General features: G+C 43.5%; 1 protein-coding gene across 16 annotated transcripts in view; it reads right to left on the reverse strand.

Moving 5' to 3' along the window:
• UNC5D (unc-5 netrin receptor D) overlaps positions 1-27,862 on the reverse strand; it is a 613,063-nt gene that overhangs the window by 73,926 nt on the left and 511,275 nt on the right. For 4 of the 16 annotated variants that reach the window (XM_085000051.1, XM_085000050.1, XM_085000048.1 and 1 more), the window contains 3 exons: positions 18,283-18,297; positions 17,375-17,521; positions 11,833-12,210 (listed from right to left, as the gene is read on the reverse strand). In XM_085000051.1, the coding sequence (XP_084856177.1) occupies positions 11,833-12,210; positions 17,375-17,521; positions 18,283-18,297 (540 nt within the window). Of the gene's footprint in view, positions 1-11,832; positions 12,211-17,335; positions 17,522-18,282; positions 18,298-27,862 lie in introns of all 16 variants that reach the window. The other 12 variants (XM_085000049.1, XM_021076131.2, XM_085000047.1 and 9 more) reach the window with 3 other exon arrangements.

Genomic DNA, 27,862 nt, shown 5'->3' on the forward strand with positions numbered 1-27,862 from the left:
GGCCATTTAAAAAGGAAAAAACAAAACAAAATAAAACAATGCTATCTTAGGCAATTAACACTGAAGAATAGTTTTACTGTCCTCCCATTTTCTATTTTTTTCTTTTGATGTATAACTCACATTCAATAAAATGGCTAAGGATACAAATTGATGATTTTTTTGACAAAGTATACCTTCATGTAACCACCATCACAGTAAGATACAATACAATTTCACTGCCTCAAAAAGTTCCCTGGTGTCCTTTAAGAAGTCCGTTCGATCACCAACCCAAATGATCATTTATTTGCTTTCTGACATGATGATTAGTGTGTCTTTTCTACAATTTCAAATAAAATCATATGGTGTATTTAAAAAAAACAAAGCAATAATGGGGCGTTCCTGCTCTGGCTCAACGGGATTAGCCATGTCTCTGCAGCACCAGGATGCAGGTTTGATTCCCAGCCCAGTTCAGTGGGTTAAGACATCCCACAGAGTAGCCAAAAAAATAAATAAATAAAAAAAACAATGATCATGTAGCACAATGCCTGGCAGAGAATGAATAGGCTTCCAAATTCTGAATTTTTTTAAAGGCTTAAACTCACTTTATTATATTTTACAGTGTTGTGCCAATTTCTGCTGCACAGCAAAGGGACCCAGTCATACATGCATATATATGTATACACATTCCATTTCTTATACTATCATCCATCATGGTCTATCCCAGGAAATTGGATATAGTTCCCTGTGCTGTACAGTAGAACCTCACTGCTTATCCATTCTAAATGTAACAGCTTCTACCAATTCCAAACTCCCCATCCATCCCACTCCCTCCTCCCGCTTGGTAACCACAAGTCTGTTGCCCATGTCCATGAGTCTGTCTCTGTTTTGTAGATAAGTTCCTTCGTGCCATAAAAATTATGGAACACTTTACAAATATGCATGTCATCCTTGCAGAGAGGCCATATGGCTGCCGAAGCAAGTATGAATTTTTTAAAGCCAGGCTTTGAGACATGCTATCTTCTGCAGATCATCAGGGCCTGACAGTCAATTCCCTTATCAACTCAGCATAAATATACGTGTGGACTTTTGAGAAAGGGCTGTTTGTAGGGTGAATCACATCTCATTCTTTTCAAGACAGCTTAATTCCTTGTGTTTAGATTGAACCATTATTCATAATACTCCTAAATTCACCCTGAATCTATAGGATCATTGGGCCTTTCAATGATTTCATATTTCCTTCAATCAGAAATGGCATGATTATCCTTCAAACAGACCTTTCTCCCCTAAACATGTAAATTGTAGGTGGAAACTGAAAAAGTCATAGAGGTGAAGGTGATGGGGTGATGGTATGGGTGACAAGTTACACTTTACGAAGAGTGAATGGCTCTGTGAGAAATCTTGATGACTGTGGTTCCCTAGAGAAATATCCATTTTCAACATGTCATTTACCAGTTATCTCTGATTAAAGAAAAATATACTCTCCCCCAAGCTCCACCTGCTACCTTGACAGCATTTTCCATGATAAGACAACAGAACCACCTGAGCTGCTTTATTCCTATTTTGCATAATAAATGATTTTGAGAATGTGAGGACCACCCCAACCTTTCTCACAAACCAGAGGACAAGATGGCGGAGGAGTAGGGGGACACGCTCGCCCTCTCCCACAAACACAACAAAAAAAGCACATCTACAGAAGAAATGACTCGCACAGAACAACAACCAATCGCTGGCAGAGGAACCTAAACTCCAATAACGGCAAGAAGTTCGTGACATTATTGGGCAGAACGGGAGAAAAGAGGAGAGTGAGAGAAGGTGAATCCGAGCGGGACGGGCGCTCCCGAAAGGGAACTGCGGAGGAGAAAGGGATCCCGCACCCTGGAAAGTCTCCTACCGGGGGAAAGATCAAACGAACGGGAGGAATCTCCAGATGCAGAGAAGAGTGTAGCAGTAAGTCGGAGTACGGAAAAACGATCAAGAACCCAACGGACCATCTGAACTACGGGCACAGTCACCAAAAATTGAGACGCCTGGGTGGGGGCTGGGCACCGAATCCTCGGCTCCAGAGGTTAGTCCCCGGGAAAGGGCCGGGGGACGCCTGGGTGGGGGCTGGGCACCGAGACCTCAGCTCTGAAGGTTGGTCCCCGAGAGGGGGCCGGGGGACGCCTGGGTTGGGGCTGGGCACAGAGACCTCGCCTCCGAAGGTTAGTCCCCAAGAAAGGGCCGGGGGGCGCCGCCTGGGTGGGGGCTGGGCACCGAGACCTCGGCTCCAGAGATTAGTCCCCGGGCTAGGGGGGCGGGGAAGAGCGGAAACTGCTTGGGAGGTCTCTAAACCATTTGACGGGGCAGAGACTGCCTGGGAGACTAGAAAACAAAGCTGTCGCAGAGGAAGGGAGCAATACTCTAGGGGCGGGGAAGTGGAAAGCCGCCTCAGAGGGAACCTGGGAGAAGAGCCTGGTCTGCGCCCGTGCTGGGGAGGGGAGAGAAGAAGGGGTGGGTCCCCATAGAATACCCCCCACGCCACAGCAAGCTTACAGGCCCGCTAGCTAGCAGAAAGCTGTGCTTCCCAGTGCATTCCCTCCCCCCACCCCCGCCACCCCCTACGCTCTCGCCGAACCTGGGGCTGCCTGCCATCCAGGAGGGCTGGCCTCAACAATTGCCTGAAGCCTACCACCGCAGGGGCTCTCCCTGCACAGGCCTGCTTGCCCTTTGGAGGGGCTACACTTCCACAGAGCAGCACCAAACACCACCAGGCCCCTAGAAAAGGCCTGCAGCCCAGAAAAGCTAGAACAAGCCTAGCCAGGCCGTGAATAGATCGACCTAATTCTCCGACGGTTTTTCTGAGACGGGCTCCCCCGGGGAGGAGCCTCTTGAGTCTCCAAGGGCCTTGCTACACGCCCAAGACCCCAGGGGGTGCTAAGACCTAGTGGACCAGCTGCATAGGACTGCCAGCTCCAGGCAGGACCCCCTGCAGCCCAGAAAAGCTGCAACAAGCCTGGCCGAATTGGGAAAAGATCTCAGACGGTCTCTCTGAGTCGGGCTGTCCTGGGGAGGAACCTCTTGAGTCTCCAAGGGCCCTGCTACCCGCCCAAGACCCCAAGGGGTGCTGAGACCTAGTGGACCAGCTGCATAGGACTGCCAGCTCCAGGCAGGACCCCCTGCAGCCCAGAAAAGCTGCAACAAGCCTGGCGGAATCGGGAAAAGATCTCAGACGGTCTTTCTGAGTCAGGCTGTCCTGGGGAGGAGCCTCTTGAGTCTCCAAGGGCCCTGCTACCCGCCCAAGACCCCAGGGGGTGCTGAGACCTAGTGGACCAGCTGCATAGGACTGCCAGCTCCAGGCAGGACCCCCTGCAGCCCAGAAAAGCTGCAACAAACCTGGCGGAATCGGGAAAAGATCTCAGACGGTCTTTCTGAGTCGGGCTGTCCTGGGGAGGAGCCTCTTGAGCCTCCAAGGGCCCTGCTACCCGCCCAAGACCCCAGGGGGTGCTGAGACCTAGTGGACCAGCTGCATAGGACTGCCAGCTCCAGGCAGGACCCCCTGCAGCCCAGAAAAGCTGCAACAAGCCTGGCCGAATCGGGAAAAGATCTCAAACGGTCTTTCTGAATCGGGCTGCCCTGGGGAGGAGCCTCTTGAGTCTCCAAGGGCCCTGCTACCCGCCCAAGACCCCAAGGGGTGCTGAGACCTAGTGGACCAGCTGCATAGGACTGCCAGCTCCAGGCAGGACCCCCTGCAGCCCAGAAAAGCTGCAACAAGCCTGGCCGACTTGGGAAAAGATCTCAGACGGTCTTTCTGAGTCGGGCTGTTCTGGGGAGGAGCCTCTTGAGTCTCCAAAGGCCCTGCTACCCGCCCAAGACCCCAGGGGGTGCTGAGACCTAGTGGACCAGCTGCATAGGACTGCCAGCTCCAGGCAGGACCCCCTGCAGCCCAGAAAAGCTGCAACAAGCCTGGCGGAATCGGGAAAAGATCTCAGACGGTCTTTCTGAGTCGGGCTGCCCTGGGGAGGAACCTCTTGAGTCTCCAAGGGCCCTGCTACCCGCCCAAGACCCCAGGGGGTGCTGAGAACCAAGTGAAATCTGCTACCATCGTGGGGTGGACCTCCCAGTCCTGTCTGCCCTCAGGAAGTCCTCCTTTGCTTCAAAGAAACACTGTTAGCCCCATCAACACTCCAGAAAAGCCACACTGCCTCAAAAAAAGATTGACCAACAACGACAGCCCTCAGGAAATATTCCAGGGCAGTGACAAGGCAAACACTACCCGATAACGGAGAGTACAACTCCCTCAGGAGAAAGAAGACAACAAGCAAGATGAAGAAGCTGAGAAACCACCCCCAGTCAAACCAACAGGAGAACTCACCTAAAACAGTCAACAATGAAACTGATCTCTGCAGTCTGACAGACATGGAGTTCAAAAGAGAAATAGTGAAAATACTGAAGGAATTAAGAGAAGATATGAACAGCAATGCAGATACCCTCAGAAAGGAGCTAGAAAATATAAGGAGGAGCCAAGAAAAACTAGAACATTCATTTGCAGAGATGCAAACTGAACTAGGGGCAGTAAAAACCAGAATGAATAATGCAGAAGAACGAATCAGTGATATGGAAGATAGAATAATGGAAATCACTCAATCTGGTCAACAGACAGAAAACCGAATCAAAAAACTGGAAAGCAATATAAGAGACCTATGGGATAATATAAAACGGGCCAATCTACGCATAATAGGAATTCCAGAAGGAGTAGAAAAAGATAAGGGAATGGAAAATATATTTGAAGAAATTATTGCTGGAAACTTCCCAAATCTAAAGGATACTGGATTCAAGATACAAGAAGCACAGAGGGCCCCAAACAAACTGAACCCAAACAGACCCACACCAAGACACATCATAATAAAAATGGCAAAAGTTAGTGATAAAGAGAGGATCCTCAAGGCAGCAAGAGAAAAACAGAATGTTACCTACAAGGGAACCCCCATAAGAATATCAGCTGATTTCTCTACAGAAACACTACAGGCCAGGAGGGAATGGCAAGAGATATTTAAAGTGCTCAAAGGAAAAAATATGCAACCTAGAATACTTTATCCAGCAAGAATATCATTTAAAATAGAAGGGGAAATAAAAATTTTTCCCAACAAACAAAAACTTAAAGAATACAGCAACACAAAACCCAGGTTAAAGGAAATATTGAAAGGGCTTCTCTAAACCAAAAAGAAAGGAAGGAAAGGGAAGAAAAAAGAAAAGAAAAAAAAAAAAAGAAGAAGAAGAAGAGGAAGAACTAGGACTGAGGAAGATACAATCAGAGAGCAGTCACTCAAATAAGCCAGCATACAGATTTAATCATGAACATGCTTCAAACAAAATAAAATTAAAAAGAAAAAAATAAAAGAGTCATCAAAACCATAAAATGTGGGCAAGGGATGTTAGGAGGTAAATAATCCTTTTTGTTTGTATGTATGTCTCTCTTCTTAATTTTAATATAATAATGAAGTGTTTGAACTTACAGGACCATCAGGCTAAAACACACAATTATGGGAAGGGGTTAGCATACTTAAAAAACAGGGCAACCACAAGCCAAAACCAAATATTGCATTTGCAAAAAATGAAAAAAAAAAATACACTCAAGCAGATAATAACAGGAGACCATCCAACCAAAAAAAAAAAAAAAAAAAAAAAAAAAAGAAAGGAAGAATGGAGAACCATAGAATCAACTGGAACACGAGGATCAAATGGCAATAAATAATCATCTATCAATTATCACCTTAAATGTCAATGGACTGAATGCCCCAATCAAAAGACACAGAATGGCTGAGTGGATAAAAAGGCAAAAACCTTCAATATGCTGCCTACAAGAAACTCACCTTAGGACAAAAGATACATATAGATTGAAAGTGAAAGGCTGGGGAAAAGTATTTCATGCCAATAGACATGACAGAAAAGCAGGAGTTGCAACGCTCATATCAGACAAAATAGACTTTAAAACAAAAGACATAAAGAAAGACAAAGAAGGACACTATTTAATGATTAAGGGATCCATCCAAGGAGAGGATGTTACTATCATCAACATATATGCCCCAAACATAGGAGCACCCAGATACATACAACAAATATTAACAGACATAAAGGGAGATATTGATGAGAATACAATCATAGTAGGAGACCTAAATACCCCCCTCACATCAATGGACAGATCCTCTAGACAGAAAACCAATAAAGCAACAGAGATCCTAAAGGAAACAATAGAAAAGTTAGACTTAATTGATATCTTCAGGACACTACATCCAAAAAAATCAGAATACACATTCTTCTCAAATGCTCATGGAACATTCTCAAGAATCGACCACATATTGGGACATAAAGCGAATCTCAATAAATTTAGGAGCATAGAAATTATCTCAAGTATCTTCTCTGACCACAATGCCATGAAATTAGAAATCAACCATGGGAAAAGGAAAGAGAAAAAACCTACTCCATGGAGACTAAACAACATGCTACTAAAAAACCAATGGGTCAATGAGGAAATCAAGAAGGAAATTAAAAACTATCTTGAAACAAATGATAATGAAGACACAACCTCTCAAAATCTATGGGATGCTGCGAAAGCAGTGCTCAGAGGGAAATTTATAGCAATACAGGCCTTTCTCAAAAAAGAAGAAAGATCCCAAATTGACAACTTAACCCTCCACCTAAATGAATTAGAAAAAGAAGAACAAAGAAGTCCTAAAGTCAGCAGAAGGAAGGAAATTGTAAAGATCAAAGAAGAAATCAATAAAATAGAGACTCAAAAAACAATAGAGAAAATTAATAAAACCAAGAGCTGGTTCTTTGAAAAGGTGAACAAAATTGATAAACCCCTGGCCAGACTCACTAAAAAGAGGAGAGAAAGAACCCAAATCACCAAAATTATAAATGAAAAAGGAGAAATCACAACGGATACAGCAGAAATACAAAAAACCATAAGAGAATACTATGAACAACTATATGGCAATAAGTTTGACAATCTGGAAGAAATGGACAATTTTCTAGAATCTTACAGCCTGCCAAAACTGAATCAAGCAGAAACAGACCAACTGAACAGACCAATCACCAGAAATGAAATTGAAGAGGTCATAAAAGCACTCCCTACAAATAAAAGCCCAGGACCAGATGGCTTCACAGGTGAATTCTATCAAACATATAAAGAGGAATTGGTGCCCATCCTCCTTAAACTCTTTCAAAAGGTTGAAGAAGAAGGAATACTCCCAAAGACATTCTATGAGGCCACCATCACCCTCATTCCAAAACCAGGCAGAGATACCACCAAAAAAGAAAACTATCGCCCAATATCATTGATGAATATAGATGCAAAAATTCTCAACAAAATCTTAGCCAACCGAATCCAACAACATATCAAAAAAATTATACACCATGACCAGGTTGGGTTCATCCCAGGTTCACAAGGATGGTTCAACATACGCAAATCAATCAACATCATACACCACATTAACAAAAAAAAAGTCAAAAATCATATGATCATCTCAATAGATGCAGAAAAAGCATTTGACAAAGTTCAACATCCATTCATGATCAAGACCCTCGCCAAAGTGGGTATAGAGGGAACATTCCTGAATATAATCAAAGCCATTTATGATAAACCCACAGCAAATATAATCCTCAATGGGGAAAAACTGAAAGCCTTCTCACTCAAATCTGGAACAAGACAGGGATGCCCACTCTCACCACTGCTCTTCAACATAGTTTTGGAAGTCTTAGCCACAGCAATTAGACAAACAAAAGAAATCAAAGGCATCCATATAGGAAGAGAAGAGATCAAACTGTCACTGTATGCAGATGACATGATTCTATACCTAGAAAACCCTAAGGACTCAACCCCAAAACTCCTTGAACTGATTAATAAATTCAGCAAAGTGGCAGGATATAAGATTAACATTCAGAAGTCAGTTGCATTTCTGTATACCAGCAATGAAGCATTAGAAAAGGAATACAAAAATACGATACCTTTTAAAATTGTACCTCACAAAATCAAATACCTCGGAATACACCTAACCAAAGAGGTAAAGGACCTATATGCCGAGAACTATAAAACCTTAATCAAAGAAATCAAAGAAGATGTAAAAAAATGGAAAGATATTCCATGTTCCTGGATTGGAAAAATCAATATTGTGAAAATGGCCATCCTACCCAAAGCAATCTACAGATTCAATGCAATCCCTATCAAATTACCCATGACATTTTTCACAGAACTAGAACAAACAATCCAAACATTTATATGGAACCACAAAAGACCCAGAATCGCCAAAGCAATCCTGAGAAACAAAAACCAAGCAGGAGGCATCACTCTCCCAGACTTCAAGAAATACCACAAAGCCACAGTCATCAAAACAGTGTGGTACTGGTATCAAAACAGACAGACAGACCAATGGAACAGAATAGAGAATCTGGAAATTAACCCTGACACCTATGGTCAATTAATCTTTGACAAGGGAGGCAAGAACATCAAATGGGAAAAGGAAAGTCTATTCAGCAAGCATTGCTGGGAAACCTGGACAGCTGTATGCAAAGCAATGAAACTAGAACACACCCTCACACCATGCACAAAAATAAACTCCAAATGGCTGAAAGACTTAAATATACGACAGGACACCATCAAACTCCTAGAAGAAAACATAGGCAAAACACTCTCTGACATCAACATCATGAATATTTTCTCAGGTCAGTCTCCCAAAGCAATAGAAATTAGAGCAAAAATAAACCCATGGGACCTCATCAAACTGAAAAGCTTTTGCACAGCAAAGGAAACCCAAAAGAAAACAAAAAGACAACTTACAGAATGGGAGAAAATAGTTTCAAATGATGCAACTGACAAGGGCTTAATCTCTAGAATATACAAGCAACTTATACAACTCAACAGCAAAAAAACCAATCAATCAATGGAAAAATGGGCAAAAGACCTGGGTAGACATTTCTCCAAAGAAGATATACAGATGGCCAACAAACACATGAAAAAATGCTCAACATCGCTGATTATAAGAGAAATGCAAATCAAAACTACCATGAGATACCACCTCACACCAGTCAGAATGGCCATCATTAATAAATCCACAAATAACAAGTGCTGGAGGGGCTGTGGAGAAAAGGGAACCCTCCTGCACTGTTGGTGGGAATGTAAACTGGTACAGCCACTATGGAGAACAGTTTGGAGATACCTTAGAAATCTATACATAGAACTTCCATATGACCCCGCAATCCCACTCTTGGGCATCTATCCGGACAAAGCTCTACTTAAAAGAGACACATGCACCCGCATGTTCATTGCAGCACTATTCACAATAGCCAGGACATGGAAACAATCCAAATGTCCATCGACAGAGGATTGGATTCGGAAGATGTGGTATATATCCACGATGGAATACTACTCAGCCATAAAAAAGGATGACATAATGCCATTTGCAGCAACATGGATGGAACTAGAGAATCTCATCCTGAGTGAAATGAGCCAGAAAGACAAAGACAAATACCATATGACATCACTTATAACTGGAATCTAATATCCAGCACAAATGAACATCTCCTCAGAAAAGAAAATCAATCATGGACTTGGAGAAGAGACTTGTGGTTGCCTGATGGGAGGGGGAGGGAGTGGGAGGGATCGGGAGCTTGGGCTTATCAGACACAACTTAGAATAGATTTACAAGGAGATCCCGCTGAATAGCATTGAGAACTATGTCTAGATACTCATGTTGCAACAGAAGAAATGGTGGGGGAAAAACTGTAATTGTAACGTATACATGTAAGGATAACCTGACCCCCTTGCTGTACAGTGGGAAAATAAAATTAAAAAAAAAAAAAAAAAAAAAAAAAAAAAAACAAACCAGTGCCAGGTACCCTACAATAATTTGGGATGGATTGCATGAGAACAATTTAATTTCTGCTCACTCGTTAGACTTTAGCTCCCCAGGGCATGCTTTACATTTATGTTCTGCAAATAACAGAGCATATGTTTCAATTCCCCATGCTTATCTTTCCTCAAACTCATTCCCAGTGAACAGCTTCAATCTTGTCTAGGGCTGCTTGTTTGGAGCTCTGAAAACCCCCCTAACAGGAACTGCTTGGGGATCATGGATGGTGCTATCTACCAGACCTTGGAATTTTCAACCTTTGTGCTTCTCAAGTCAGAAAGGAAGGAAGAAAAAAATCTGCTTCATCAAGATTTCATCTTGTTTACTTAAATATTTACTTGATGAACATTAAACATAGCTGATAAATGGGTTGATCTTGGTACTTCCTCCACATGTGTGTAAATGTGTGACTATGCGCACAGACACAGAGAGATGAGGATGGGAAAGAAGAGGAATGTGGGCCAATTTATTCAACCTGTAACCATTGAGAGCCACCTAAGTGCTAAGCACTAGGTAAGAAAGTGGGGATAAGTGTACAAAAACTCAATGTGCAACTTCATATAATTTTGACATACGTACACACAAATATATGTATATGTGTGTGTGCATATATATATGTGTATACATATATATATGTATATGTGTGTGTGTGTGTATATATATATATATATATATATATACACTCTTCTTTTTGAAAGGGCAGGCTTTGGATTTTTTACTTTTCTTTTAATAGATCCCAGACTTCCAACGTACAGATTCTTACAAGAAGGGTATTTGGTATACATGGCTGCCTTCTCATTGGCCTGGATCTCCTGTCTGCCCATTATCACTTCACAGAGACCAGCATCACACATGCTAACACACAGACATAGTTAAATGAAGTTTCTTACTATGTGCTAAAATACCGACCAAAGGAGATTAAGGGAATTGGAAGTTTAGCAAATTAAATCATTACTAGGGCTGCCTTGGAGGGCCACCTGCCTGAAATGACAATTTTCAGGAAGCAATTGGTATAGGAAGACAACACATTCAGCTTGGAACAAACTGCAGGCTCAAGTCACTGCGCTACTTAGTAAGTTAGCAGAATAGAATTTCTTGTATAAATTCAAATGTGGGATGTGGAAAAAAATCTCCATACTTAGAAAGCATCTCTTCTCAACAGATAAATCTGCCAAGGCCCTGCTGGTCACACCTCGACGTTATCCAGTTCTTTAATAATACCTGCAGGTCTGGTATATTTCTTTTCCTCTCAGCCAACAGTGATGATTTGGAGAGTTACCTAAATCTCATTGCTCAGACACTGAAGGAGAGATTGTTCTTTTCCTCCATCCAGTTAGGTTCTAGATGTGTCATTTCCCAAGTGAAGTGGGCTGTACCCCTTGTCAAAAGATCAAGAAAATCTCTCTCCCAACCAAGAGGTAGAAAACACTCTTGAGAACTACATAGTCATGGAACTGAAGCTGGAATTCAAAAGAGAAACCTTCATCATTGCTCATCATAAAGGAATATTACAGCAAGGCTGATGGCCACTGATGGTGTTTATTAGCTCAGTTACTGAGTCATTTCACTAAATTGACTAGTGCATAAACCATGCTTCACTATGAATCTGATATCTATTGGTCAGGTCAAAGAATGTTTTCAGTGCTTCCTGATCATGTCCTAGGAAATATATTTCAAGGGGGGTTAAATGTTGGGAACCAGCCAAACCTTTAAAGTCAATATGGCTGCTGTCAAGTCCAACTGGGCATTCAACGGAGTGTTTGGTCCATGCTGAGAAGAAGATGGCAAAATCCACTCTCACCCTCGGCTCTGGTGTGCTGTGTAAATCAAGCTCCTTAAGAGAACCAGTGTTTGTTGCTCTGGTACAGGGACAGTCAACATCTTAAAAGTGAATCTTACATGACATCCTTATGTAGATATGTTCCAACAAACTCTAGAAAATCACAAACGCACACTTACCACCCACCTGTATTTGGCATTACTAAGCGTCCTCCTAAATGGCCAAAGACACCAGTGGTCCTCAGTTCCGTCCTTGTAGGAAGTGATGACAGATTCTGGATGTAGGGTGTTTTATTTCTGGGATGCACTGTCGTAAAGCTGTGATTGTTTCCATGGGGAAAAGTCCCGGAATGGTTCTTGCCATGGTACTCGGCTCTCTCCGACACACCCAGGGAAACCACGAATGAGCTCTGTACTTTGACCTTGATGTCTGACAGAGGGTTAAAGAGTGACGACTCCGTCATGAGTTCCTTGTCCAGGGGATCCTGCAGACAGATGGGCCCACTGTACGTTCGGCTGACTGTTAGGTCTGGTTGCATGGAGGGATTCAGAAGCAGGGAGTTACCTGGTCAAAGAAAACTAATCCGTCACTTGGAAGGTGGAAAGCATCACAGTTATTCCTTACCCCTGTTCCTCTATTCACTACACTACAATGCATACTCGCCAGCTGCTCTGGGCAGGGCAAGCTCTACAGAGCCAGCGTGGGCACCCACAGCACCTCTAGTAGGTTGATCACCAATGACCAGAGCCTGGGCATAGGGAGTTCTGACTTTCACAATCAATTTCCTGAATGCCGTCAACCCAAATCATCACTGACCAGAGCTTCTTTCATGCAATCTAGCATTTCTGGCATTCTCCCAGGCAACTAACTCAGGTGTTATTGTTTATGGGATTATTTTAACTGGCAAAGAGAAGGTTCCCCAAAAAGGGAGGGGGGAGATGTTTTTGCAATCCAGTTTGGAGCAAAAATAACATCTGTTCATTTGAAATGGCAAGAGATGACACAGCATGGGGACGAGATAATACTGTTTATCACCAAGGTGGTGTGGGTGCCAGCACATCACATGTGGAACTGCGGGCAGTTTCTGGAGCTAGGGGAGGAAATGATGTGTTGTCCTCAGAACCAAAGGGTCAGGGAACAAATTGCTCCACGACTGAGGAGCCAATTTGCTCTAATAAGGCATACATCACTCTGGGAGCAAAAGAGGGTACCACACAGAGACGGACTCAGATTCCACATGGGGAGCAGCTTAGAATGGCTCCCTTTCTGACTCAAAACAAATGGGGAATTGAAAAAAATCCTTACAAAAACATGAGAAATTGGACTTTCTCATCTGCTGGGGCTTACTAGTTGTGTTTTTTTTTTGCCAACTATTAAAAAAGCAATGCTGTGATAGTTTCTTGTGATGACATAATCTCATTTATTAGTAAATAACAAGATAACCCACAGTCCCCAACCTCCCATCCCTATCAGTCCGTCAATGTGACATCTCAAACTGAGACCCACACTGTATCAAAAACATTTTTCCGGAGTTCCCGTCGTGGCGCAGTGGTTAACGAATCCGACTAGGAACCATGAGGTTGCGGGTTCGATCCCTGCCCTTGCTCAGTGGGTTAACGATCCGGCGTTGCCGTGAGCTGTGGTGTAGGTTGCAGACGCGGCTCGGATCCTGCGTTGCTGTGGCTCTGGCGTAGGCCGGTGGCTACAGCTCCAATTCGACCCCTAGCCTGGGAACCTCCATATGCCGCGGAAGCGGCCCAAGAAATAGCAACAATAATAACAACAACAACAAAAAAAGACAAAAGACAAAAAAAAAAAAAAAAAAAAAAAAAAAAAACATTTTTCCTTTGGGCCCTGACAGAAATCTTTCAAGTATGCTGTTTTTTGAGAATGTTGCAATTCTGGGCCACAGCGTATCAGCCTCTATTGTTTTTCCATTTTCCTAATTTGTAACAAGGCCAGCAGGAAATCTATAAACCTGACTTTTCCCACCTCTTTGTTCTGATGTTCTAAGAATCCAAAATCACAGAGGAGGTGTAAAATGAGATGAAATAACCTTACAGATCTAAAGGCACCTTGATGATGAATTTTTTTTCTTATATGAGGCTCTTGTGCCAAGACCCAGACTTAATAAGGAACTGTGCTTTTTTTTACTAGAACTGCATTGAACTCTACAGGCACCAGCTGTACTCTGGGTTATGGTCTTCCCAGATGAGGAGCAGAACTGAAGAGCCATCTCCCATTTGGAAAGAGTTTGGAGGGGGAGTTTATTGAAAAGCAGGTCCCTGCATCTCCTGGCTACTTTATCTCAAGCCCTTACCTTCTGAAGTTTAATTTCTGTTTTTTCTTGGAAGATCCTATCTTACATGAAGTCAAGAGACAAAACACTTTCCCTAGAGTTGGACTTATGTCTAAAATGCCTGATGATGAGATGACAATAGAGTCCATGGTTGAAGAAAGTTGGCCAACTTGATGCACGTCTGATCAGGAACAGTCCCTTGATGACTCCAATTTCCTCTCTGGATGTCCTTTTTGACATCCCTGTACTCTAAGGATGACCTTCTATTTAAGTCTCATTGTTCACTTTCCTGGGGCTCCAGCCATATTTGTTCAAGAATGGATGTTGCTGAGATCATGGGGCATCTAGGTAAGATAGAGCCTCACCATGAATATGGGATAGTGTAGGATTTTAATAAAGGGTTTCTGCTTGTATCCCTAGTTTTATGAGATTCTTGGTCAAAGAAAATGGTAAATTTGGAAAGGGTACATAGACTCTTAGAAATTTACAACACATACACCTTCTGAGAAGCTCCATGGTAAGGAGATATGTTTCAGCTTATGCAATTCAACATCCCCAAAATGTTCAGGTCAGGGCACCATGCTTGTCACCTGCTGCCTGGTGCTCTCTGGAACTCAGTGGCCTCCCATGCCAAGGTAAGAGGAAAACAACAAGCTTCAAGAGTGAGATACTACATTTATTGAGCACCTTCCATAAGCCAAGGGTTTACAACCCATGTTACCTGAAGTAGTTTCACCCTCATAAGAACCCCATGAGATGGATGTTAGTACCCCCATTTTATAGCTATAAACATTGAGACTGAGAGGGGATAATTGATTAACTAGCTCCTATAGAAAATCCGGATTCGGGAGTTCCCGTTGTGGCACAGGAGTAACAAACACTACTAGTATTCACGAAGAGGCAGGTTTGATCCCTGGCCTCACTCAGGATCCAATGAGCTGTGGTGTAGGTCACAGACACAGCTCTGATCTGGCGTTGCTGAGGATGTGGTGTAGGCCGGCAGCTGCAGCTCTGACTTGACCCTCTACCTGAGAACTTCCATATGCCACAGGGGCAGCCATAAAAAAAAACAAAAACAAAAAACAAAAACCACTGGACTCAGGTCTGAGTTTAATGCCTCTCAATTTGTGTACAAAGCAGTCTTACTATACTCTCAATATACTAATGTATATCCTCTCTATTCAAGTGTCATGGTCCAAGACATTGGTATCATTATTTGATGGAAATACAGGTCTAGTTCCTTCCACAGTATAAAGATCAGTTCTTCACTGGCTTTATTTATACCTAAATAAGATACACTAAGCTCGCTGCCCAGATTGAGTGGATCCGTCCCCATCTGAGACCCACCAGACTCGGGCCTGAAGCCGAGGTGCCAGAACGGAGTGGTAAGCAGTTGAGCATTGTCCCAGCTCCCAATTTCTAGCATGCTTGGGTTACCACTTCACAATCCTGTCCCTATGCAATCACTGCCAAGCATTGAGACCTCCTGTCCTGTGCTGCAGGCACCACTGCCAAGCAATCAACAGAAAGGTAGGTGACAATGTTGACTATGAGGGTCAAGGTAGATAACCGCATCCACAGAAGAAAGTTTCATTTTTTTTTTCTCTAAAATAAAAGCCTCCTATATCTCATTCCCCTCTCCCAATCAGGAATAGAGTTGGTTTGTATAAGAGAATTAAACAACGGTCTGTTTTAAAAATGAGTATTTTTTGATTAGGTGGGTTGTTGTTGAATTGTATGAGCTATTTGTTTATTTTGGATATTTGGCCCTTGTGGGTTCTCACATTTGCAAAGATTTCCTCCCATTCTGTGAGCTTTTTCATTTTCTTAATGGGTTCCTTTGCTGTGCAAAAGTTTTAGAGTTTAATTAGGTCCCATTGGTTTATTTTTGTTTTTAGCATTGTTATTCCAGGAGGTGGATCAAGTAAGATGTTGGTGTGGTTTACCTCAGAGAGCGTTCTGCCTATGTTTTCCTCTAGACATTTTATAGTATCTGGCTTTACGTTTAGGTCTTTAATCCATTTTGAGTTTTTGTGTAGGGTGTGAGAAAATGTTCAAATTTCATTCTCTTACATGTAGCTGTCCAGTTTTCCCAGAACCACTTATTGAAGAGACTATCTTTCCTCCACTGTATGTTCTTGCCTCCTTTGTCATAGATTAGTTGACCATAGGTGCTTGGGTTTATTTCTGGGCTTTCTATCCTGTTCCATTAATCTATATGTCTGTTTTCATGCCAGTATCACACTGTTTTCTTCATTTAATTTTTTTTTTCAGGGCCATACCTGAGGCATATGGAAGTTCCCAGGCTAGGGGTTGAATTAGAGCTGTAGCCACCAGCCTGCATGACAGCCACAGAAACACCAGATCTGAGCTGCATCTGCAACCAACACCATAGCTCACGGGAATGCTGGATCCTTAACCCACTGAACAGGGCCAGGGATTGAACCTGCATCCTCATGGATACTAGCTGGGTTTGTTACTGCTGAGCCATGATGGGAACTCCAGTATCATACTGTTTTTATGACTGAAGCTTTGTAGGATAGTTGAAAGTCAGGGGCCTGCTTCCTCCAGTTCCAGTTCAATACTGGTTTTGCTATTCAGGGTCTCTTGTGTTTCCATACAAATTTTGGATAAGCAACAAGGTCCTACTTTACAGTACAGGGAATATATCCAATCTCTTGGGACAGAACATGATGGAAGACAGTATGAGAAAAAACTGTGTGTGTATCTATATGCTGGGGTCACTATGCTATACAGCAGAAATTGACAACACTGTAAATCAACTATACTTTAATGAAATAAATAAATAAAAATGAGTATTGGTATAGTTTGATATGATGAGTTTTCCTTTCCCCAAGACAAAAGACTACTTCAACTTGGCATGAGCAGAGTCACTTAGGCTGGGAATTTCATTTTTTTCCCCTGGGTAACTAGCCCATCAAAGATCCTCTAAAATACCTTTACTTGTTTAAAAGAGAAACAACAAATATGACTCCACCTAATAAATCTATATGGTATAGCAGTTGGTCCTCAGCCTTGAATAATCAGTATCTCAGTTAACTAAATATACATCCTCAAAACAGGCTTGTTAAAATGGAAACCTGGGTACGCTGAGATAAAGTAACTTGTTACACTCACTATGTATGGAAGATGGAAATGCCTCATTTGAAATGCTGATAATAGTAAATTGAGGTCCACTGATCCTAACAGTAGCCAAGGATTCAGTTAGACTACTCCAGCCAACCTGGTATCCTAATGCGTGGTGACAATTTGGTAGCGGCTCCTAGTGCCATGAGCTACCCTCGCACAGGACCAAAGAACTCCAGGGTCCTGATCAAGCGTAGTCTCAGGCGTTGAGGAGGTGGTGGTGGAGGGCCCTACGCCGCTGACCTTGACGGACTGTTTTGAAGTTGAAGGTCTGGAAGCCACCTGTCAATGCAGAAGAGTCGATGACATCCACGCCATAGTCACTCTGGCTCCGTCTGTAAAGGGTGACGCCGATGACCAGGACTGCAACGGCTACGACTGCAGCTCCCAAGCCTGAGTACAAAGCAATGTCGCTGGCGTTCTCAATACCTGCAAGACACGAGGGAAATCCTAAATGGCCAACATGGGCACGGAGCCAAAGAGCCACCCCAGGACACACAATGAAATGCTATTGGAAGCTCTGGAGCTGCTGCTCAGAGAAAATGACAAATGCAGCGAGCCACAAGCTGGACTCCTTTTCACACAGTAATCATGTTTCTAAAAGACTGTATAAATCAAAGGGATGCTAGTCAGATATCTTAATGGCATTAAGGTAGCTTACCATGTAATGGAATCTTGAATCAATTTTGCAAAGAATATAGAACATTTTTCAAGGAAAAATAGGCAACTCCTTAATTTGCTTATTTTAAGAAGTCCTATTGCCCTGCAAAGTATTTTTTTAAAAATATTTTTTGAGGGAAGACATGAGACCCACGTACAATGACAAAATATGGGTGAACTTCTCTGCGTGTCTGTGACCTGGGGCGCATGCATTCACAGAGAGCGGTCTAGGGTGAGAAGGAAACACACGGTCTATGAGTCAAGAGGAGACCAGAGCTCACAGATATGAGTTTAGCTTTGGCACACATCACTCAGTCCAAGAGAACATTGACCATGTCATTTGAGGGTATTTACAGTTATTATGAGTGACCTTCTATTGGGAGATAAGGGCTTGGTCCTAGGTGCTCTTATGTCCATGGTCAATGTTTTCTAGCACCAAGTAAATGCTCCACTCTAATTTTTTTTTTTTTTTTTTTTTTTTAATGGAAGAGGGCTGGTCTCTAAGAGGGCACATGCTGTTTCTCCCATACCTCTCCTACTCCATCCTATTGAATGCATGGGCAAAGCAAAAATAAAAGCGTTAGTTTGAATTTAGAATGTGGGTGTCTCCCCATCCCCCAAGATGCTCTAGAACTGCCTTCCAACCCTTTGGCTAGATGTAGGCTGGGTGTGGTTCATTTCTGAAGCGACTCATAATGGCTCCTGCAATCCGGCCTGACATTTACCCAAGACCATGTAATCTTTAAAACATGTATAAAAATGGGGGTTGGCGAGTACTAACTACATAACCGATTCCCCTACAGATTATGTGGTAGGTACACTTAATAGGTCCAAAAGCAATTACTTTGTCACCCCTGTGGGCTTAGCAGATAAAATAAACCCATCATCTATTTACCTTGTAATTGCACAGGCCTGACTCTGCCTTCACTGCACCCGAATATGGTACTTACGTTATCAAATGAGTAATACTAACCGCACAAGTAAATTTATTTTCAACAAAGTTAGTGGGCTATAAAATAAGGTGCCACCAAATTAAAGAGTGAACCAGGAAATCAAGCAGAACCAGTTCAGTAATAGGGTGGGAAACACATAAAAATTCATAAAGGAGAGCATAGCCATCCCAAAGAACAGTATCTGAAAGGCCAGAGGATTATCAGACACTTTTTTTTTTTTTGGCTGCACCCACGGCATATGGATGTTCCTGGGCCAGGGAGGGAACCTGAGCTGCAGTTGTGACCTACACCACGGCGGTGGCACTACCGGATCCTTAACCCACTGCATCAGGCTGGGGATCGAACATAGGCCTCCACAGCAACCCAAGCTGCAGCAATCAGATCCTTAACCCACAGTGCCACAGAGGGAACTCCAGATACCGCAGCAGCCTAAGAGGTATCAAGAAACAGGGTGTGATTTAGGCTTTAGTTCAACTTCATGTCGGTCCGAATGGGAGAGGGAAGGCGATAGAGGCCACGGTGGTGGTTTTCCCTTGCCACCCAGAACCTCGGCATGATGACGGATGCCAACCCAGAGCTCCTATGTCTACCTGTGTCTTATGGTGAGAAAATGGCATGCAGCTGTAACCCAACTCACAGTCTCACCCTCCCTCCACTCAATTAAATTCCTTGGAGGGGACAATTAGAGCTGAGAGAGGACTTGAAACACAACAGGTGAAGAAAGCCTGGGTACCAGGAGCAGTAAGAGAGCTGTGTTGAAACCAATTAGCCTTTCCCCCCACTCTTCCCTCCAGGTCCTTGGGCACTGCTGAGTGATGACACTATCATCTTAAAAGGTGTATCTGGGGAGCGCACACCTGCTTGGTGATGAGCACACATGGAGACAGTCTGGCAGTGGCCTGAATGCAGCTGCTCTCCTGCTGAGTTGGCAAAGTAGACACCAAGCTGTCTCTAGCTTCCCAGGTACCAAAATAGGAAGGACCAGGAGCCAGAGGATGAATAACTGGGGCAAAAATACTTCTGCTGCAAAGGGACATCACTGGCCATGAAATCCTGAAACAAAACTAAGTAGCAAGCACAATCCATCTTAGTTCCCCGGATTCTTCTTTTTTTTTGCTTTTTAGAGCCACACCCACCATATATGGAGGTTCCCAGGCCAGGGGTTGACTCAGAGCTACAGTTGCCGGCCTACACCACAGCCACAGCAATGCAAGATCCGAGCCACATCTAGTGACCTGCACCACAGCCCTTGGCAATGCCAGATCCCCAACCCACTGAACGTGGTCAGGGATCATACCCAAAACCTCATGGTTCCTAGTCGGATTCATTTATGTTGTGCCATGACAGGAACTCCTCCCCTGGATTCTTATCTTGTTCTTTTTGTGTCCACTCTCTTACTGCCCAGGTAACCAGAATTCTCTGTCCTCCAGATACATGTCCTGTTTTAGGAAAGGACCCTACATATGTCTTCAGACTGAGGTATAAATTTTGGCCAGAGCTCTTTGTGTTTCCTCTCCCAGATATATTGGCTGAATCTCTTGGACTTAAAGAGAATGAAATGCTGCAGAATTTTAAAAAATGAATGAGGATTTCAGGGATAGGGTCAGGGAAGAGACTTGTATGGAGAACACTGATTCCTTATGAGGCTCAGCCTGGCACCTGCTGCACAGTCTGCTCTATAAGCCAGAGGTCCACAGACTCCTACAGAAAGACAAGCAAAATGGGATTCATTTAACAAGAATAACCTGTCCTGGGAATTTGAAGGTTCAGGATCTTATTTCATTCATTCAACCATGCAGTGGACATGAGGATACATGGGTGAATTAACACATGGACCATATTCTCCATTGTTTGTCTAAATGTGGTGAAGTGAGTTCCCATTATGGCTCAGTGGTTACAAACCTGACTAGTAACCATGAGGATGCAGGTTTGATCCTGGGCCCCACTCAGTGGGTTAAGGATCCGGCATTGCCATGAGCTCTGGCATAGGTCACAGATGCAGCCTTGATCCCACATTGCTGTGGTTGTGGCACAGCCTGGCAGCTGTAGCTCTGATTTGACCCCTAGCTTGGCAACTTCCATAGTGTTGCAGGTGTGGTCCTAAAAAGCAAAAAGAAAAAAAAAATTGGCTATATTCTCTGTTGTACAGATATTCTTGAACCTTATTTCATACATAAAAGTTTGTACCTCTTAATCCCCTACTCCTTTATTGACCCTCCCCTCCCTTTCCCCACTGCTAACCACTAATTTGTTCTCTAGATCTGTTAGTCTGTTTCTTTGTTACAGTCACTAAAATGAATGAATGAATGAATGAATGTGGTAAAGGATAAGGTGGTGATAGGATCCTGGTATCCACATGCAGCTACAGAGGGAGACACGAGTCCTGAAGGTCATGTGTACACATCTCAAGAGGTGTGACCAACCATCCTTACAGCTCAAGGTCATTGTGCTGCTTTCTTTCTCTTTTCTCCCCCTGCCATCTACTTGCTTTTACTTCACCTCCTCTTTTCTTCTCATTCCCTGCCATTTCCTCATCTGTTTCTCCAGGACAGCAGAGTGGGTTTCCCTATAAGGGTACCAAGGCTTATGAAAACTATAATCAATTCCCTTTTCATGTGTGTTTAGGACTGGCATCAGAAGCACCTGAGCTTTAGTTCCACGTTCTCCACCACAGTTTCATGGGAGAAGGGGAAAGCTGGTTGTGTGTGTGTGTGTGTCTGTGAGCATGCAGGCACCTGAAGGTGTGCCCATGCAGTATCATCCCCTGCACGTGTGTGTGCACAGCAGCACACACACGCAGCCTGTGTCAGAAGAACGTCAGAAGCCACTGATGCTCCAGGGGTATCACTCCAGCCTCATGGCCACAAGGTGCAGGCTCTTCCCAGGACCTGGCAGCTTCTACGTCTATCCCTGTGCTCAGGCACTCCGCACTGCCCCACCAGATTCGATGGTAATTAACTGACCTGCTAGGTACACCCGGCTATGAAAGGCCCTGTACCCCTTTCAGATTCCAATGATGGGTCAGTGCAGTATATCCCCCACCCACTGAGGCACCTGTTCCCTACCCATCTTTATCTACCCATCTGCCAGGTGCTAGCACAGGCCCCCCCCCTCCTCCAAGAAGGTGACTGTCTTAGCAAACGCAGCCACCCCTGCCAACCCGTGGTTTTCTAAACTCTTAGATCACTTACGGTTCCTAGAACTCATTTTGGTTAATTTTGTGGTTCTCTTTATGGCTAATTACCTGAATGCCAGGGCATTCTCTCTAGCTGCTTTAAAGTCTTTACAAACAGTGACATCTCTGTAATTTCCCACAGAAATCGGTGAATACATTGTGCGTGACTATGTGTTGACCGCTGGCCTGGACTCAGACTGTGGTGGGAGAAGTAGAAAAGAAGCCCCAGTCTGAGGCTGATTGTAGAACCCCTGCCACGGGGGCCTCTCTGTTCCTTTATATTTACACACACATATGTTTATTCCTGCCTGTGAGCTCCCACATGTGTATGGCACTGGGTTGTTTCCTCAAACTGATTGTGAACAAAAGTGTGGCTACCCCGTGACTGACCAGACCATTCTGCCTTTTGTGAGCACAGGGTCCTATTCTCTGACCTTCTGATTATGTCTCAATGTGTTACTGAGGTCTTTCCTGTGTGTTCATCCCTATTTTCTTCTCTCCAAGAGTCATAAAAGCCTCAGGCAAACGTCAGAAGGACCCAATGCATGGTAGAAAAAAAATGTGTGCACTCTATAAGCTAAAGAAAATGAAAACAAGAACTGACTGTGAAATCTCTTAACTCCCAAACTAGTCAGGAACCACAGAGGAATCTGTTTGTTGCTGTAAGGAGTGTGGAATATCTATAGAGAAAAGCTGCAAAACTGAAAAGCTAGGAACAAGGACCCTGAAAAGGAAATGTTCACGGGTTCACGGGCCTGGAGGAAAGAGAAGTATAAAGTCATTTGGGATGATCTTTAATGTATGACGTGTTATAAGGGGCCCACAGTAGGTGCTCATTTATTTCTTTTTTATATTTTGTGTCTTTTTAGGGCAGCACCTGCAGTATATGGAGGTTCCCAGGCTTGGGGTCGAATCAGAGCTGTAGCTGCCGGCCTATGCCACAGCCACGCCAGATCTGAGCCCCGTCTGCGACCTACACCACAGCTCATAACAGGCCAGATCCTTAACCCACCGAGCAAGGCCAGGGCTCAAACGTGTATCCTCATGGATCGTAATCAGATTCATTTCCACTGAGCCACAATGGGAACTCCGAGGTGCTCATTTATGATAAATCTAGTCACTAGCTCTGCACCATCTCCAACAAGGGCTAAAAAGGAGGACCTGGCCTTTTATTACAGCAATTGAGACTCTGGTTAGATATTAAAATGACCTTTTCTGCAAGGAGGGTTGTTAAAAAAGCTGCACTATAGATCTGAAGGAGCTTGTGAAATCTCGTTTTGGAGTCTTTCAAAACCAGCAAGACTCGAAGACAGCCTGTAGTTTTATTTTTTGGCCAAACCTGGTTAGAAGGGCTAAATGACCTTTCAAAGCCCCTTCAAACTTTAGAGTTCAAGGAAGAGGAATTAACAAATTGTTGTCTCCATGAATTATAATCCCACCTAGTCATTTATAGTAATTTACGTCCTCAAAGGACTAAACAGAAGAGCTGTTTACTTAGTTTGCCTTTCGTTCTTCATAGGATTTTCATCTGAAAGACATATTAATGCCATTTATTAATGGAAACTTAATTCCCATGTTATGAGCTTAACTATACATCAGATTAGAATCTATTTTAGAATAGCTATGTAAAATTAATAAAGGAGCACAGCAAAATGCCTTTCAAAACATAGGCAATTCTGTTTTATCTCATTAAATACTGTACAATGACCACTGCTCCCAATTCAGGGAGAAAAAAACCCTCAGCAACTTGAATTATTAAGTGTATGAGACAGCAAATTACTAAGGAATTCAAACAATAAATATTCACAAAGAGAGGGCTGAGAAAAGCAAAACAAACAGAAGGGCATACAGTCTGCTGCTTTGCTGGCCTCCATATAAGGCCCAGAAGCAGCCATCTCCTCACCCAGCACAGGCAGTGTTATGGGTACAAAGGGCAGTGTCAAGATAATAAACTGCCTGCCGAAACAGAAAGAAGTTATCGTTCAAGTTTGTTACACTTCCTGCCATTGAGAAGCAACATTTTTTTCCCCTTTAATATATAGCTTTTTTTTTTTTTTTTTTTTTTGCTTTTTTAGTGCCATACCTGTGGCATATGGAAGTTTACAGGCTAGGGACTGAATCAGAGCTACTGTCGCCAGCCTATGTCACAGCCACAGCCAACACAGGATCCGAGCCACATCTGTGACCTACACCACACAGCTCATGGCAACACTGGATCCTTAACCCACTGATCAAGACCAGGGATCGAACCCACATCCTCATGAATCCTAGTTGGGTTCATCAACTGCTTAGCCATGAAGGGACTCCCTAATACATAGATTTAAATGGTCAACCCTGGTGATCAATTACAATTATATCTACATTGCTTGGAATCTTAAAGCCCCTTCACAAATCAGCATCTCAGCCTTTCCAACTTGCCATTCTCCAAAACTTCCTCCTCATGAATGACAACAACAGCACATCCTTTTTATTTTTCTTTTTATAGCCACACCTGTAGCATATGGAAGTACTAGGCTAGGAGTTGAATTGCAGCTACAGCTTCTGCTGCAGCCTACACCACTGTCATGGCAGCACTGGATCCAAGCCACATCTGTGACCTACACTGAGGCTTAAGAAAATGCTGGATCCTTAACCCACTGAGTGACACCAGGGATTGAACCCACATCCTCACAGAGACTATGTCAGGTTCTTAAACCCTCTGAGCCACAATAGGAACTCCCAATAGCACATTCTTTAGTGGCATTTACTATATGCCAGGCACTGATCTGGCAACTTCATACTTATTAACTCACTTTCCTCCTTCCAACAATCTTGTAAAAATGTGCCCAATGGAACGTGTAAACTGAGGCAAGAAAACCACTTGTCTTGCCCAAAGCCTCAAAATAAGTATGTAGCAGAGCTGGGATTCAATCCCAGGCCACTGGGCTCCAGAATCAATTCTCTGGCCAAGTTTCTATCCAGCTATTAACTGCTATCCTGATTACACTGCCTGACCCCCTTGATGACAACGGCAGCCCAATAATGGAGCACTCACTCTGTGCTTGCTTCTCTGACAGCTACAGATATGATCATATTCTCATCTTCACAACCCTATTTGAGGCAGGGGTTATATTTCCTCTCTTCTAGAAGATGTCGTGGGTCCCGATAAGGTAGAGACTGACTCAAGGCTTTGTAATGAGAAAATGGCACAGGTAGAGTTTGGACACACATTCGCCTTCACTCCCAAATGGCCATTGCAGCGTGGCTTGCCGCCTCTCCTCTCTGTACCCAGGTTACCTTGCCCTACAGGAGGAACATGCAAACTATGCCAGTGGGTAGCCTCAACAAAATGATGCCCTGCAAACTCACCTGGGACTTCCTTGCAGCTAAAAAATTTTATTAATGTCCTATGACCAAGTAACACTATTCATCAAAACAGTTAACTCTGGGAGTTCCCGGTGTGGCTCAGTGGGTTATGAACCTGACTCGTATCCATAAGGATGTGGGTTTGATCCCTGGCCTTGCTTGGTTGGTTAAAGATCTGGTGTTGCTGTGAGCTGTGGTGTAGGTCGAGGACGTGGCTCAGATCCGAATGGCTGGGCTGTGGCCTGTGGCTCCGATTTGACCCCTAGCCTGGGAACTTCTATATGCTGCAGGTGCGGCCCTAAAAAGACAAAACAAAAAAAAGTTAACTCTGAACTTTGTTTTCTTTCTTCCACACCCCTGCTTCCCACCTGACCCTTTCTATTTGCAAAAATAGGGGCCATTCTATGGGAGTTCCTTTCCCTACAACTCAAAATTCCTCTGCTCTGTCCTGTGTTTTTCCTTTCCTTGTCTCTATTCCCCCAAACAGCTGCTCCTCCTGTGTCGGGCCAGCTCAGATCCACCCTCTCCTGTCTCCATAGGGACCTGACCTCATTCATTATTCTCTTTTAGTCTCCCATCTCTAAACTTTTCTTCCACACCTGAGCCTTGCCTTCTGCCTACACACACAGTCTAGTTTTCTAATCACCTCCCTCCAAATCCTTCTCCTGACTTAGTCTCTGATAAGCCCTCAAAGATGCAGTGTTTTTTACATCCACAGAACTCTCAGCTCTTTGTTGAAAAGAACTTAAGAGCATTTTTTATAACATTAAACATTTCTTGATCCATGTTCCATAATTTCCCTAACCAGCTAACCTCTGTCCCTGTTAAAAGAAAAAGTAGAATACATGCATACAATGAGAAAAAGGCTTAGGAAGTATAAAAAGTTACACTATGCCAAGAGAAAACTTATCCTCCAATTACCCTTTTTCCAAAAATAACCTCTTTTTTTGGCTTCACCTGCGGCATATAGAAGTTCCTAGGCTACAGATTCAATCTGAGCCACAGCTGTGTCAACGCTGGATTCTTTTTTTTTTTTTTTTTTTTTAGTCTTTTTGTCTTTTGTTGTTGTTGTTGCTATCTCTTGGGCCGCTTCTGCGGCATATGGAGGTTCCCAGGCTAGGGGTTGAATCGGAGCTGTAGCCACCAGCCTACGCCAGAGCCACAGCAACGCGGGATCCGAGCCGCGTCTGCAACCTACACCACAGCTCACGGCAACGCCGGATCGTTAACCCACTGAGCAAGGGCAGGGACCGAACCCGCAACCTCATGGTTCCTAGTCGGATTCGTTAACCACTGCGCCACGACGGGAACTCCTCAACGCTGGATTCTTAACCCACTGCAACGGGCTGGGGATTGAACCTGAGCCTCCACAGAGACAAGCTGGATCATTATCCCACTGTGCCACAGCAGGAACTCCAAGAATAACCTTTTTTTTTTTTTTTTTTTGGGGCCACCCCCTGGCATATGAAGCTCCCTGGCCAGGGATCAGATCCAAGCTGCAGCTGTGGCAACACCGGATCCTTAACCCACTGTGCCAGAGGGGAGACTGAACCCGAATCTCAGCGCTCCCAAGATGCTGCCAATCCCACTGTACCAACCATTTAAAAAAATTTTTATTATACTTGATTTACAATGTTGTCAATTTATGCAAAGTGACCCATTTATACATATACACACATTCTTTTTTTCAAATTACCCTCCATCCTGTTCTACCAAAAGTGATCAGATATAGTTCCCTTGGCTATACAGCAGAAACTCATTGCTTATCTGTTCTAAGTGCAATACTTTGTATCTACTAACCCCAAACTCCCAGTCCCTCCATCTCCCTCTTGGAAATCAAAAGTCTGTTCTCCTTGTTCATGAGTTTGTTTCTTCTCTGTAGATAGGTTCATTTGTGCCATATATTAGATTCCAGATACAAGGCGCCAACCTTTCTTGACAGTATCTATGAGATCTTTCAGGGAAAGAAGTCCATTTTTTATTCTAAAAGTTATTATTAGATAGTTATTACATTTCCATATTTTATTTTCTTTACTGTACTTTGCTTTTTTCCCCATGGATGATATCCTGCAGATATTTCCTATCAGAACCTACAGACATACTTTATTTCTTTTTAACATGTGCCTAGCCTGCCAGACTGTTGAATGATTTTTTTGGTTCACTATTTCTATATTTAATTCCCCTACCCTTTAAAGCCAGTCCTTTGCCCAAACCACCATTCCTTTTTGAAGACTGTTCACAACCATCTCATCAATAGTAATATTCTTTGTCTTATTCTTTGCCACTGCTCTGCAGCAATAAGAGGTGCCAACCTTCCGTCTAGGAAAAACAAAAAGTCCCTTAAATTTGATTCTCCTATTTTCTCCTTTCTCATTGTTCAGCAACTACCCTTCCTTCTCAGAGTTCTGCAAAGGGGTTTTAAAGCTGAGTTCTTGCCCCTTTTTGTTCATCTAGTCAGATAATCACTCACACGCAGACAGTGCTAACTATTCCTACAGGGCCAAACCCTCTCACAATCAGATCTCCTGCCTTGCCTCGTATCAAAGACTTCATTCTCTGTTCTCTCCTTCTCCATGGACAAAAACCATCATGCAAGTGTGTGTTGTGCTCACATCTCAAATTTGTCATCTGATTTAC

Source organism: Sus scrofa, chromosome 15, assembly GCF_054392235.1.
Source record: "Sus scrofa isolate SSC_HxYL_T2T_F1_AM1 chromosome 15, Sscrofa_HxYL_maternal_Yorkshire_Landrace_v2.0, whole genome shotgun sequence".
Classification (NCBI taxonomy): Eukaryota; Metazoa; Chordata; class Mammalia; order Artiodactyla; family Suidae; genus Sus; species Sus scrofa.